A 15,147-nucleotide genomic window follows, 5' to 3' on the forward strand; every position below is an offset into this window, starting at 1 on the left:
AATATAATGAGACTGCATTTTCACAGAGGCTCCTGGACACGTCCACCCATGAAACAAAGCTAAGCATCATGACACTTGAGCTATACTTGAGGAAAACAAATTCAAGCTATAGTAGATAGCTTTTTCAGCCATTCCTTTCAAGGAACTGTATGTCAAACCCATTTTAAAATGTTAAGGAAGAAAAGAATACTGGAATATGGTTATTTTCTGCCTCTGGTTAAAAATAATAGTCTTGATCACATCAAGAAGAGAAAAATGACAATTCAGTGTAAGTTACTAATAATCAGATGCATCCAAAGCTGCATCAAGAGAGGGGTAGCAGGCAGAAAGAGGGATGTGATTGCCCCCTCTGCTCTGCCTTTATGAGGCTCCATCTGGATTACCTACTCAGTACCAGAGGGATGTGGAGCTATTGGAGTGGGTCCAGAGGAGACCACAGAGAAGATCAAAGGATTGGAGCACCTCTCCTATGAAGAAGTGTTGAGGGAGTTGGACTTATTCAGTTTGGAAAAGGCTCCAGGAATACCTCTCTATTGCCTTTCAGTACTTGAGGGGAGCTTATTAGCAGGAGGGAGACAAACTTTTTACAAGATCTGATAGTGGCAGGACAAGGGCAATAGTTTTAAACCAAAACAGGGAAATTCAGGTCAGATGTCAGGAAGAAATTCTTTACCCAGAGGGTGGTGAGGCACTAGCACTGCTTATCCAGACAAGTTGTGGATGCCCCACCCCTGGAGGTGTTCAAGGCCAGGTTGAATGGGACCCTGAGCAGCCTGACCTGGTGAGTGGCAGGCCTGCCCATAGCAGGGAGGTTGGAACTAGAAGATCTTTAAGGTCCCTTCTCCCGGCCCAACCCATGCCAGTCTATGATTCTGTGATTTTAATGATTTAGACAGGGTGCATCAAGGAAGAAGGAAATCAACAAGCTAGAAGACAATGAGTGCAATATAGCAGCTGTCCAGAAAAAAACACAAGAAAGTAAAATGTCAAAGGGGAAACAGAATGCAGACAAGCTTATTTACAATTCTGAACCAAACTTTAAGAAGCTATACAATACCTGCTCTCCCTCAATTTCTGGATATATTCATACTTAGCTGTCAGTGAGCCATTAGATGCAATCACTGCCTAGAAATAAATGAAACAAAGTTTGAGGAACTTTTGTATCTGTGTTTTAAAGATGAGGAAGGCAAGCAGTCAGTCAAACTGCAAAACTTACATCTCGAACAACAGGTGAGTAATTCTGCTTTTCAAGAGGTTCTGAGCCTTCTGATAATAACTGTGAAGATAAGTTTTTGCAAATCAGATTGTTTTATTTCCCATAGTATTTTTTTTCAGAGTAAAATATCAAAGTTTTAAGCAGCATTTAAATACATGCAACCATGTCAGTATCTTCTAAATCTAAAATTATCCCAGCCATGATCAGTGTCTTTTGACTTTCCAGAAAATTCAAACGGTGGTAGTACTGTGATTGTTGATTACCTAAAAAAAACCCCTCAGATTTCAAAACCTACTGCAGCAGCGTCCATAAACAATGATCAAAGTACTATCTGCACATCCCTAAGATATCTGTGTTCTTAATTTCTTGTTCACATGATGATTTTTGAAAGTATTGCCTCAAGATTTAGAAAGCTTGTTTTTAAAACAAAGTCTGTTGTGTTCTACAGCAGATTTCTTTTAAATGTAAACAGGAGACCAGAAAAGCAACAAACCAGCAGGCTAAAGTCCAAGCTTTTACCTTCTTGTTGCATACATAAGATCTTACCATCTCTTCAATATATGGGAAAAGCATGTCACCAAAGTATTCCGTTGCTTCTATAGGAAGCTGTGCTGGCAGATTATCAATGGAACACATCAAAATACCAGAGCCTTCAACACTGAAAGAGAGAATACAGCTCCTCTAAACAACTTCTCTTTCATACTTGTAATATCCCATCTTTCAGAATTATTTTCAGTGCATGATTTTCAATACATTGTTTCACTGTACAAAGTACAAATGAATGCAATCTGAACTAAAGGCTATCTCACCTGTCATGAATAATATGCTGATCAGCATCATACATACAAAATGGACTGTCAATTGTTGTACACTCCGTCATAAATTCTATAGATCCTCCAGTGTCTGCTGAAATGTCACATATTGCCAAAAGTCTAAAGATCAAACAAAAGAATAGCATCTGAATTACAAACAGATAAAAATAAGAAGAATTATCAATGTTATATCAATTTTAAACTAATTATTCAAACAGTGACCTCCAAGAAACTTAAACGAAACTTGAATCCATCATAAAAATTCCATTTGTATCAATAGGATCCAAATATTAACCATAACTTTTCAAAAACCAGAAAAGTTCACTCATCTGTCATTTTTTCTCTGTGATGTTCTGCAAGTACCTCCTGCTTATCATCCACCTAGTAGTTCCCTAACTGGGCAATCCTGTGCTACAATAACTTCATCATCACGAGAGAAAATGGAATGGGATGACTACCTCCTCTCAGCAGACATCTGGTATTGGTGGATGTCATGAGCCTAGCAAATAATATCTGCCTCCACTCAGTGTTAACTCTTAAGCTCTATTTGTTCAGTGTCAGAAAGAAACATGTCAGCAGTGGGCAAACAGACAAAAGTCTACTCCCTTACCAGTATACATAGCCATATGCTTACAAAACACATCTCTAGGTTATTACAGTATTGGCTGGGCTAGAAAGAGTGAGGTCCTTTCCACAATGAAAGGAGTATAAGCCTGCATTTACATTCCATCCTTAAAGCTGGGGTTGAGAAGCCAGGCCAGGCTTTGAGCAACCTGTTCTAGAGGGAGGTGTCCCTGCCCATAGCAGGGGATTGAAATCAGATGATCTTAAACATCCCTTCCAACCCAAACCTTTCTATGATTCTATGATTCTTAGCATTCCAGTTACTTGCTGCAGAAGTCAGAGCAGGTAAGGAACAGTTATTGAACTTGTACAAGCCAAATGAGAGAACAGGAAGAAGCCCCTCATCCAACTAGTTCTGTTCATGCATAGGCATCTCTAGCAATAGTGGTGCAGTAGGTACAAATCTCAGATGCCAGTCTTTGCATTCTGCTCACATTCTGCACAAGGATCAAGAGCAGAACAACCTTTGTGGAAATACAGACAACACCTGTCAGTCATTTGCACTGTGATATTTTCAGAAACTCCAAACTGTGAAAAAAAAAGACTGCAAATCACAGAAAAAAAAAAAACAAAAGCAGAATCAATGGGGCATTTTGCAGTGTGTAAGAGAAACAAAATCATTTGCCATACTGTCATGAATCTGCTTAGTGTTATGGCTTGATCATGGTACTGAAAACCAGTTACAATTGAAATGAGGTATCTTACTTGTGTGGTAACTCAGGACAGCCCTCAGGTGCACTAGCAGCAGATTTAACTGGCACCAGTAGATTCTGAGCATCCTGTCGACTTAACAAGCGAGGAGTATGTTGTTCCCAGTATATGCCATTAATTAAACAAGTTGTGTAGGGTGCAATCTGCAAAGAAAGTTACAGAAGTCTGGTGTTCTCATTTAAGCAACAGAAGAAGTTGAAGCTCCCTGGTCTGGAGTATTAAATCAACAAATACACAATGGAGTATTCACTACCAAGTTCCTGTTAAAAATCTTTTATAAATGCTGGAAGGGATGCTCACATCAGTGTTAAAGCGAGAAGTGTAAAGTTCTGGATGTTTATCGTAGTCTGCTGGATCATACATTCCATCATGCTTCCTTACAAGATGATGGTGACGACTTAACACTGTCCCATAGACTTTTCTGAGGTCTGAAGCAAAAAAAAAAAAAAAAAACAAAAAAACAAAAAAAATAAAAATAATGGCAATAATTAGCTGATATACTTGGACAAAATAGGTTTGAATGTTTTTAATCACATTTATTGCCGCAGCTTACCTCCAGATCGGGAAACTTCCTTTAACTCATGTGGTTCCACAAACTCACATGGCAGGGCATTGAACATTTCTTGGGCACCCTGTAAAGCAAAAGTGGAATTCAGGATGAGGAAAGAATATAGGGATTGTGTTATGCTGCTCATTGGATCTAAGAAAAGAGATAGAAAAATGACAAAGATCTGTCACAGGCAGTGATTTTCCTTTATATCTGGAGCCTTGTTTTATGATCTCTGATTCCAAAATCAGGGGTGAGTCTTTTTCCCCAAATCCTAGATAACAAATCCAGCACTTGTAAGCCAAGTCAGTGTTACTGAAACATATATAAAAAGTCAACAAGTATTAGAATAGTTATTTCTCTCCTCACAGTTTAATGGACTGACTTTGTGAGCCCAAAGGGAAGAATGGGAGACAAAAGTAATGCAGGTGCAAAAAAGGAGAAAGGAGGAGTGAGGTTTAACCTAACCTAATCTGATCATGTCTCTCTATCTTTCCTAAGCCCTATCTTAACAGTGACAAACACCTCTCACTTCACAGCCACCTCTTACTCATATCATCTCTTTTTGGCAGTGTGTGTGTTTGTGAACAACTGTGTTCAAGGATGAAGCAAAGGAAAAAATGAAATTTCATCAGAAATCACTAATGAGACCTCAGGAGCTCACTGAGAACGGAAACCATTGCAATTCAACCAGCCTGATATGGTATTTTCACAAAAACAGGGTCACATATCTCACTGTTTTTGTGGTCTTGTTGCTCTCCTTTTTTATGTTTTAATAAAAAACATTAAAATGTTTTGTTATTTATATGCATTAACTATATTATGTATTTTACAAATCTACATACTATACGCCTATTAATACTAATTATTATATATTCATATGTATTTATTTTATATTTTAGAGGGCAGCTCCAGAAGTAATGCCTTCTATTTTATTATGTTGGCCCATGTCAAAGGTGGATGTTGGTAGTATGGCAGTAGAGGCTGAACCTTCTTCCCACCAACATCCCATTACATGCTGTTGCCATGCGACAGATGGCAGCAAAGGGACAGTCTAACAAATGACATCTGGCATGGAAGTGCATACAGAGCAAAGGTGTGTCATTGAATTCCTCCATGAAGAAAAAAAATGGTACCCACTGGCATTCACCAATGCTTCTTGAACACTGATGGAGACCAACCAGTGGATGTGAGAACAGTGAGGTGGTGGGTGGTGAGTTTCAGCAGTGGTGACAGTGACAACGGGTCACCTTCACTGGTACAGGTTTTAATGGGCATGACATGCAGGCTCCTGTTTATCACCAATGAAAAGTGATGGTGATTGGTTTATCACCAACGAAAAGGCACAGCTAATGGTGGTGACTATGCTGAAAAATGGTGTTTTGTAGCAGATAACTTGTTCTATCAAACAGTGCTATTCTATTTATTTGTATATGGTGTAGTTTCCAAGGAAATGCATAGGATGCATTACTTTTGGAGTGACCTACATATATGTTGCCCAAGACAATTCCTCCTCCCTCAGTGTGGCCGAGGCAAGCCAAAAGATTGAATGCCCATGCATTAAAACCTGAAGTCCAAGCAAACAAAACAAACCCATCTTAACACATTGAACCCAACACTTCAAATGCCAAGACATAATGTAATGCTTCAGCTGAGACAGAATTGTTACCTTAGACACATTACCAGTGCCAGTAAACACAAATGTCAAGGGCCCAACTGACTTTGGCATCAGTCCCAGTGAAATTTCATATCCAGCGTCTCGTACTGCCTGCACAGCCTGACTGCTATTCCTGTAGTTATGTGCCATCCCAATGTGCTGAAATCAAAGGCGCAGAAACATCACTCCTTATTCAAATACCGATGATGCTTGAATGTTATTTTTCCAAAGAAAAAAACATATGTACTCTTACCATGAAGGGGGTGTGATGTCCCAGGGCTAAAAAGCGTAATCCCAATCCATGCAAAATGTTGATCATTCCTATTGTGTTAATTACGAATACACACAGTTAGAAACTGCAGAGAATGACTGAAGTCTAAAATCATCCCAAATATTTTTGCCTGTGATTTAATAGTTTCCTTATAAAGAAAATGTACATAACACCAGGGAAGAAGAAATTCAATATCAGGCCATGACCTTGGCCTAGACGATGCATTCCATCACGGCTTAATACTTGGATATCCTTCTGTTGGATGTGTACAGATCACTAGATTCCAAAAAGAGGTAACAGGGTTTCCTGAAGAAACACAATTGCAGTTCAGCAGAAAGGAATGTGAACCACACCTCACAAAAATCAGTGTAGATGGGTAACAGAGTGATAAACAGAAGCTGTTCAAAGCCACGGAACTGTCAGCTGCAATATCTTTCAAAAGTCTGTGCAGTTGACCTCGATATGTTGTCTGCCTCAGGTTAGTTGAACAGATGAATGGGACTTGAATAAAAGCAGTAGATTTGCCAGGAATCCACGGGACTATTTGACTTGTAGTCTCATCAAAAGGAGGCAAGACGAAACAGAAAGGAAAAAAAAAGGTCTTAAAAGCAGCATAGCAGTTACAATGCATTCCAAAGCTCCAACTTTCAGGAAATGTACAGAACCAGAAATATTACAGGAATTTATCATTTCAATTGTTGCACAATTGTTTTTGTGCACTATACCTGCTACACCAGCCCACTTTCCAAAGGCCACAACTCGCATTCCTTTATGATCAACCATTTTTTCATAGTCAAACAGTCGAACTTCCTGAAAACACACAGCAAATCGAGTATTACAATTTTCAGTGAATGCAGAGTCAGTGGCACATTGCATTCCTAGAAATTACCTTTTCAAACACCTCTGACACCTTCCCTGATATATGTTGATGGGAATATACAAGAAAGGCAGAACAAGATTTAAGAATAAAATGTAAAAAATAAATTGAATTCACGTAAAGAATCTCTGCATTTCATTCTCACTCTTGGCACAGAGCTCCCCAATGGGCCACTCTAGCTGCTGCAGATCACATCCCCAGCCAAGAAGCTGCTCTTTGCCCAAATTGGCTGGCTTCCTCAGTAAGGATCTATTACGCCCACAGATCTTTCTGCTCACATAGCATGAACATTTCTCTAGTACACTATGGTCACAAGTTGTCTGCCATATGCACAAAAACACATTTAGCAGTTCAAGTTGTAGATCCTGAGTAAGAAATACTCAGCTCCAAGAATGGTCCCCCCATGAGCTATCTACAAATATACACACTGAAATCAACCATATGAGGCAGCTAGCCTTCTACCAGACTTCAGGATCAAGTTCAGTTTGAGCTCATTGCTAACAGCCACCAACCCTTGTTATGACAGCATTTACCTGTTTCAGAATCTCATCCAAAAGGGGCATGTTTGCCTCTTGGGCTTTAATGGTGTGTGAGAAGAAGGCATAGTTCTTCTTAGGGATTAACTTGCCCTCTGGAGGTCTCTTCACACCCACTATCAGAGAAGCCTCAGAAATATCTTCCTGAATAATACCGCCTGCTTTGATGTAGTCCTACACAAAACAAAAATCAATTTATTTTTTTCCTGGTTGTTCATTTTTTTTAACATATATTTAGATCACGGCACAAAAGCAACTTCAGAGCACAAACAGAAAATTCTACAAAATAGAAGCAAGTTACTGCCCATGGTACAATCATAAACCTCATTATCAAAAGAAGCATCAAATTGAATTTCCATGTTAATATCCTATTACACGAGGCCAAAAAATACATATTAACAAAATAATTCATCTTAAATCTACAGAATATAAAGAAAGTACTTTACTGTGTTCAATTATCTGACAGTATTGCAGTAGCAAACAGCCCTTTGCAATGTTTTGAAATACCTGAAAGTAAGTTTAGAGAGATCTGACAAAAAAGCCTGATGATTTTATAACATACTAGGCTAAGCCCATGCTGAAAGAATGTCTTTTCCATATGGAAAATCTATTTTTGCTCTCTCTTATCTCAAAAATCTATTGAAATTCCAGCTTACTCGTGTTTCTAATGTGATCATGCTTTGATGAAAGCCAGAACTGTGCCTTAATTAAAAGGTGATATGAGCTAGAGATCACTAATTCCCTACTTATGTTTCAATTTTCATCTGTTGGCTCAGATACATTAGGCCAAAAAGCTTCAGTCCTGAAGCTCACAGAGTCAAAGGAAAGAAAACTCTCCCCAGGAGCACTGAGCACTTCTTTGTTGTGCTTTTTCTCTACACTAGGACAACTTCAGTATAACAACACAATGGGTAAAACATTTCCATGTGTACAACCTTTGAATGTTAGTTCTCCTGTACTATGCTTAATAACTGAGCCATGATTCTGCTTATCTGACTCAGAACGGGACCTCACCTTTTCATGGATGGCTCTCCGGTTTGATGGCTGCACCAGCACTTTGTAACCCATCTGTGTCAGCTCCTTGACATGCCTGGGTGCCAGCGGAGCTCTGCGTTCCCATGCACTGACATCTTCCCTCCTGATAGCCAGCACTGGCTTGTGGTGGTGCCGGCACCCAGCAGGGCGCAATGCACACCTATTGCCTGTGTGGCTAAAGGCTCGCAACATGGTGAGGCCTGATGGTGATGCAGAGACAAAGCAGTAAAACAGTACATCTAGACAGATCTTTCAAACAGTGCAAAAGTTCTGGTCTCCTTTAACATCTGCTGTAAAACACAAATCAGGTAGCTCATACTCTAGTTACACACTACTTCTGTATGACAGGAATTTAATCTTGCATTCCTAGATGACACCAAGCCTAAAAGTACTTTGTTGCATCTCCAGTTGGTGAGGTGGCTTTATAGAAACAAGCTGTACTACTGCAAAAGAAGGATTTTAGCTTGTTCAACATAACAACTCCTTGATTACAACTTCTCCTCATAAAAAATGCTGGACGCTTAAAAACACCATTATATCTGCCAGCATAAATGTGCAAACATCAGCTGCTTGTCAAAGCTTGCACCAACAACGGTAAGCAACATGGAAAGAAAGCAGAATGCAGCAGGCAACCAGGGGGTTAGAAGAGAAAGTCCAGTATGTATAAGCAATGTTCACTATGTTTACTCAACTAATTCTGGCACAAGCTGGAAGCAACGAAGATAAGGAAGGGGCAGTAACCATCTGTTCAGCAGTAGCAACATGGACGGCAGTGGCAGACTTTCTTCCTAACCAAAAGTGTATGCAAGGCGGAAAAACTTCATTATGAGAGACCCATGGCAGATTATTACCCTTTATTTCCTCTCTTTTGCATTCCCATATGCTGCTGTTTAGCTCTGCTGTTAATGGCAAGTGCTCTGCATGCCGGCACCAGGCAGACAGAGGATTCAGGTGTTTGTGTGATTGAAAGACAAGGATCTAGATATTGGCTCTAAAGATGTGAATTTCACTTCCAGAGCAGTTTTAACTGACTGAAATGAATACACAAAGCTCTGCTATCCCACTCACTTGGAAAATCCCTTTTGTCCTCCTGTCCCAATCCTGTACAATCTCTATCCCTGATCCTCTGAAGGTCCCATCCAGCTCCATGCCGGCCGAGCACAAGCAAAGGGAAGCGGGGCAGGAAGCAGGAGCTGCCGAGAGCCGCGGCAGGCCTGGGGCTGGCACTCACACCGCTGGAATCTCAGCAGGGAGCACACACCGCTGCGGGGCGATAACGAGGGTCAGCCCGGCACCAGTAGCACGGTGCTGCACCCAGATGAAAGCAGCACCGAGATTAAAGCCGCAAGAAGAGACAGAGCGAGGCCGAAAATAAAAGAAAGACAAAAAACGAGCAGAAAATGAGAGGAAGCAATAAAAAGCGACACGCAGCAGCGATGACGGCCCACATTCCCAGCCGGGGGGATGACGCTGCCCCGGCCGCTTCCTCCCGCAGCCCCGAGGCCGCCGACACAACGTGCCGCGCACCTGCCGCCGTGCCGAGGAACCCCGCGAGCCGACGGACGGGCAGCGGCCGCGCTCACAACGCGGGGACCTACCTCGGAGCCGCGGGAGGCCCGGCTCAGCTCGGCTCCCTCCTGCCGACGCCCGTACGGCAGCCAACCGCCGGCCGCCCTACGGCTACACCCTCCGCCGGCCGCCAACCGGCTGAGCCCGCGGCATCGCGTCACGGCGCCCGCCGGCAACGCCTTCCCTACGCCCCCCGGTTCCTGGGCGGCGCGGCCCGGTCCGGCCAGGCTCGGTCTGCAGGAGTTGAGGCGGCCGGACGCCGCGATGGGTCGCGTCGCTCCTCCGCTGTGCCACGGAGTCTTCTGCTTGCGCGTGTGGCGAGCAGAGCGCCGGGCGGTTTAGGGTCTGCGGCGGGGAGCGAGGCCTGGGGGCGGCGGGACCTCGGCCGGGAGGTGAAGGTCGCGGCTGCGGGTCGGGAGCGAAAGCAAAAGCAGAGCCAGGACGGGCAGGAGGAGCCTTCCGCTGAGGGACGTGAGGCCTGAGGACCTCGCTTAGGCGGCTCTGCAGGCACAGGGGCAGCTGCTGCCCTAAGTCTGAGCTCTCAGGTTTGAGGCCGCTGCCGAGAGCCGAATGAGATGTGGAAGACCCCCTACGTCCCGAGGGGAAAGTCAGCGACTGCCTCCTTCTCTCACAACGTTTCACAGCTAAATCAAAAGTCAACGTGTAGCAGAAGAGGATGAAAGGAGATAAGGACAGAAGGGGAGGAGCTGAGCTTTCCCAGGCCGGGTGGTGAACGTGAGGGAATGGGACCTGCAGTGGATCTGCAGAGATTTTGAGAGCTGAAGGCTGCACCAGAATGAACAGAATCAGTGGGTTATAGTGTTTGAGCACAAAGTCATTCTCTTACTCCACCCAGTCCCTGACCTCAAGGTACAGAACTTTCTGCCATGTCCCTCGTCTTCATGCAGGATCTTCTTCCCTTTTTGTTGCTGGAGAGCAACATGACCTCTTCCTGCTAAGTCCTGGACCTTGCTTTAGTCCGTCTCTCTGAGCTATGAGGCCAGCAGAAGCTCCTGTGTCTCCTGTGCTCTGTGGGACAACACCCATCACAGTGGGCAGGGGCTGGGTCCCTCAGTGTGAAGAAATAACAGAGGAGCAGTGGCTAGAAGGGCTGCAAAGGCAGTGTACTGGGGGAACCTCCTACCACAATAAGGGCACTAACTGCTCATGTATACCAACCAAATGGAAACTGAAAACACTATAAGAAAACCAGCAGTAAGTGACTTCCAAGATCAGAAAAGAGGTCTACAAGATACAGTTTGTGAGTGTGCCATGGAGTGCAAACCGCCTCATGTTTTTGGGGGTCAGAGGAGGAAGCCATCCCTCTCATCTACAAAGATCAGCTTGGGGGAGAAGCCAAGGCTCCAAAACCAGCTCCTACACGTGACACTATTAAAACATGTTCCTCAGTTTCATAGGGATATCGAGGATGCAAATGGATTTGGAATAGGTTTGTCAGTCAGTAAGAGAAACAAAGAATCGCATGTTCCCTTTGAGGCCAAGAAACACTGAGACACAACGAGCATTTTTCTATTTGAAGAGGTTTTATTACTACTTTCTAAGATTTTTTGGAGAGTCTGTCTTTGAGTAAAATGTTAGAGGCTTTCTACAGTAGTTGTTATGGGTTGAGTGTCTAATTATTTCTCAGTTCTCTTCTAAGTTTCACAGATAGGAATCTCAAATCATAGAAAGATTAAACCCACAACGTGCTTTGTCTTGCACTGGAGTTTCCCAGTCCTGAGATGGGAGCTCAACATCGTGCTGCATGGAATTGCATGAAGAAAGCACAAAAACCAAGCAGGAATCATCCTGGCTGCTTAGCCAAACTACACCAGAACCTAACAAGTCTGTAAGGGAGCTAAGAGCTGTCAGTTGGGAACTCTGGGAATACACAGCCCCTTGCTTGGTTGGGTCTGACTTTCCAAAGGAAATAACACACAGGTCGTCCCCTTGATCCCCATACTCTTGTCTGGCCAACAGCCACATGCTTAGAGAACTCGTCTGGGGAGCCAACAGCTGTTCTGAAGTGCTCCGTGTATTCAAAATATTGACTTTAAGGAACCCACCTGTAGTGTAAGCAATAGAAAATTGAAGGTTATAGCCTGGGCCCCTTTCAGGATTTTGCACTTGTGAAAGTAGCTACTTACATATCTGAGTCACTACTGAGAGTAATGGTAATAAAACTTGTATTACAAGTCTCCACTGTCCTTTATGGAGTCATTAAATGATCTCAAGGTACACAGTGGATTAGCTCCTGTAGATAAGAAAGGTAGGTTGATTGCTAATTTGAGGATGTGGCTTGGATATTAGCAACTCTGAAGCCCCAGTGAGGTCAGCAGGAACAACATATAGAAGCAAAAAAGATTTGTTTTAAGTGACTAAAACCATTTTTTTTTAAGCTAAAAATGCTAAAAATCTACATAAGCCTCTTCATTTGGGGTCAAGGCATTCTTTTTATCCTATGAAATTGTTGGCTTTTCTACACTTTGGTTTTCTGATCCTTTTCAGATCTATGTTCTAAGGAAACAAAGTTCCAGGCTGGAACAACTCTGGTCATCAGGGTGACTTGAACTGTAGCACAAGTATGGACTTGAATGAGATCTGCCAAAATGCCTCCAGGAGAAATGAATTCTGCTACAGATTCCCTGCCACTCTGAATGGATATTTTATTGCCACCTGACTTTAAAGAAGGCATTTAGCCTCTTCCTTTATCTAAAACCGGCCAGGTGAACTGTACTCCAGAAGTGCCTAATGTGCTCCACAAAGGAAAATGCAACCCAGGTGACAAGCATGGACTGACACTATGATGCTGTAATGACAGGTGAGATGAATCCCACCGCTGTATCCAGACAGGGAAGGCAGAATTGCTTAAAAAGAATAAAACAGATCTGGAATTCAGGCTTTATGAAACAAGTCAGTGTGTAACTGAGGCTGCTTTCTGTAATAAATACCTCCTGTTTCATTTTGACCACGATTCCATCTGTCTGACAATCCCTAATTATCAGGTCTGACTCTTACCCAGCTGGAACCCTTTTTCCTCAGCACTGTGGGGGGAGTGCTGACTTCCATTATGGTAACAATAAACTCCCAGAGCACCTAGAGAGAGGTGGACTTCAGAGATTTTATTCTTAGAGAGTCATGGATAAATCTTGAATCCATTGAAGTCAATGAAAAACTCAAACCAACTTCTGCTGGGCTAGGATTTCTGCCTGGGTCTCAAGTGAACAGGGGAATTGGCATCCTGATGAGATTTTTGCAGACTGTGTATCTATATGTCAAACTCTGTTTCCCATTTAATTCTGATGTTATACTGCAGAGATATAGAAGTTCCAAGAAGCTTTCAGGCTTTCAGTCAGAATGAGGCTATTGAAAAACATGACCTTTTCTTCAAAAGCCACTACCTGCAGTGGCTGTTGACTGCCACTGTGAATACTGACCTCACAGCAGAGTACTAGACATCACTGAACAGCGCAGGGTGTTGTGTTCTTTACAATCACGTAGAGAATATATTTAAATTCCTATTGCCTCAGAGGGGAAATTGCCATCTCTCAAGGCTTACAGCACCCCTGAAGAAAGACCTTCTACTTTTAGTAACTCCTGAGGTCATAACTGGTCTCATCTGTAGCTACTAGAATTCACAGTAGTGTCACGTGTCCATATTCACCATAAAAGTTAATACTTTTGCATGTGCAGCGTGTACTCAGACTGCTGCTTCAAACTGAGGAGCCCTTTTAAGTCACTCTCTTGATTCCAAAGCCCTCACATAAATCTTTTTAGATTGATGGGCAAGTGAACTTAGAGCCTGCAATGTCAGATTAGTGAACTGGATGCTAGCAGACAGGTATTAGGTTTGCTGCAAGAAGCTGCAGCCACTCAGCTAAAACAATTCTGTCAGAAATATGCTTCCATAAGAATTTTCATCGAGTCTGTTAATTAGACTTACCAACACTCACGTGAACAGGACTTTCAAGTCAATAACAATCCTCCACTAAGTATAGATCCACAGTGTGAATAAAAGCAAAACCTGAGCCTTCTTTTGAAATTATCAGGGGTTAGTGCATAAAGAGGCCATTAAGGCCATTATGCCGTAGCTGCGTTAAAAGCACAACCTTGCTTCTGAAGCTCCTGCAGCAAATAATGGCTGTCCCAGTCTTATCTCCTCCAGGAGCAGTTGGCCTCTGTCGGAAAGTGCTGACCTACAGGAAAAAAAGCTGCAACGAAAAACAATAGCCTTCTCTACTTACTTAGCACTTTCTGTTTTGTAACACTGCCTTTATCAGCTTGGCAGCATGAGAATGTGTACTGTTCCCTTCTCAAAACTGGGAGAACTGACACAAAAATTATGTTTTGGCTCCTGATTCACATTCAGATCAACAATGAAACAGCAATTCAGGACTTGTTGACTTCTTTTTTCTTTTTTTTCTTTTTAATCCAAACTTTAATTCTTTATGGATCTTTTAAATCAGATGTGATTCAAACAGGCTTTCAGCAAAGCTGTGAAAATGGTGAGAAGTATGTAACATACTGACAGGGTCGAGGCTGGAACAGCCAATTCTGGTTATGTGGTGAAACAGAACTGAACTGGCTAGGGAAAAAAAGATAGAAAAGAGATAAAAGAATCTAGTTTCTTAATGAGGTTACTTTTCATATTTGCAGCAGGGAGCACCCTAAACAACTTGAGGGTGTGCGCAGGGACAGAGGTGGGAGGCAAAGGAGATATCTGCATAAGCCACTACTGCTGATGAAGAAGATGAGAATTCATCTTAGACTGTTGCCTCATTGTCCCAGGGTTCAGAGTCACCATTAAGTACCTGTTGGAGCAGGTCCTGAAGCACAGGGTGGAACTAAAACTGTACACAGAAATAACAACGAGCTATCCCTAATTTAACTCTCCAACACGTTCCTGCATGTGATCACGGGAACAGTACACTCAAGGGGCAGCCTGCTCTCAAATATCCTCTGATTTCTGAATGTCACAACAAGACAATTCGTGGAAAAGATTAGTTGAAACATTTGTTTGAAGGAGGATCTAATTTGACACAGTTTGTGTGCAAACTGAAATGCAGAAATTACTCTTCAATAAAATCAAGTTTTGGGTTATGTTCAGTGGCTCAGGTGCAACCTGACTATGGTTAGATAGGAAAGGAAATTCTCACATCACAAGAAGCTAAGGGTAAAAGTCAGGACGTGATCTAATGAGCTTTTTTTGTATTCCTTAGTTGTATGGTACACTGAAAGAAAAAAACTAAAAAGGAAATTAAGGATGAAGAGGCAAATCATGAGCTATATGTG

The 15,147-nt window shown here is 42.5% G+C and overlaps 1 protein-coding gene across 2 annotated transcripts in view; it reads right to left on the bottom strand.

Annotated features, from left to right (window-relative positions):
• The window catches only part of AASS (aminoadipate-semialdehyde synthase), a 28,022-nt gene extending 18,028 nt beyond the window's left edge, over positions 1 to 9,994 (bottom strand). Inside the window, exons 1-13 of one of the 2 annotated variants that reach the window (XM_015852908.2) lie at positions 9,885 to 9,994; positions 8,266 to 8,486; positions 7,249 to 7,425; positions 6,564 to 6,648; positions 5,821 to 5,888; positions 5,580 to 5,726; positions 3,917 to 3,995; positions 3,664 to 3,791; positions 3,358 to 3,506; positions 2,026 to 2,148; positions 1,763 to 1,874; positions 1,217 to 1,276; positions 1,058 to 1,125 (exon numbers count right to left, since the gene is read on the bottom strand). In XM_015852908.2, coding sequence (XP_015708394.1) covers positions 1,058 to 1,125; positions 1,217 to 1,276; positions 1,763 to 1,874; positions 2,026 to 2,148; positions 3,358 to 3,506; positions 3,664 to 3,791; positions 3,917 to 3,995; positions 5,580 to 5,726; positions 5,821 to 5,888; positions 6,564 to 6,648; positions 7,249 to 7,425; positions 8,266 to 8,478 — 1,409 coding nt within the window. In that variant the 5' untranslated portion in view covers positions 8,479 to 8,486; positions 9,885 to 9,994. Of the gene's footprint in view, positions 1 to 1,057; positions 1,126 to 1,216; positions 1,277 to 1,762; positions 1,875 to 2,025; positions 2,149 to 3,357; positions 3,507 to 3,663; positions 3,792 to 3,916; positions 3,996 to 5,579; positions 5,727 to 5,820; positions 5,889 to 6,563; positions 6,649 to 7,248; positions 7,426 to 8,265; positions 8,487 to 9,813 lie in introns of both variants that reach the window. The other variant, XM_015852915.1, reaches the window with a different exon arrangement.
• Positions 9,995 to 15,147: the final 5,153 nt, after the last annotated feature.

Source organism: Coturnix japonica, chromosome 1 (genome assembly GCF_001577835.2).
Source record: "Coturnix japonica isolate 7356 chromosome 1, Coturnix japonica 2.1, whole genome shotgun sequence".
Classification (NCBI taxonomy): domain Eukaryota; kingdom Metazoa; phylum Chordata; class Aves; order Galliformes; family Phasianidae; genus Coturnix; species Coturnix japonica.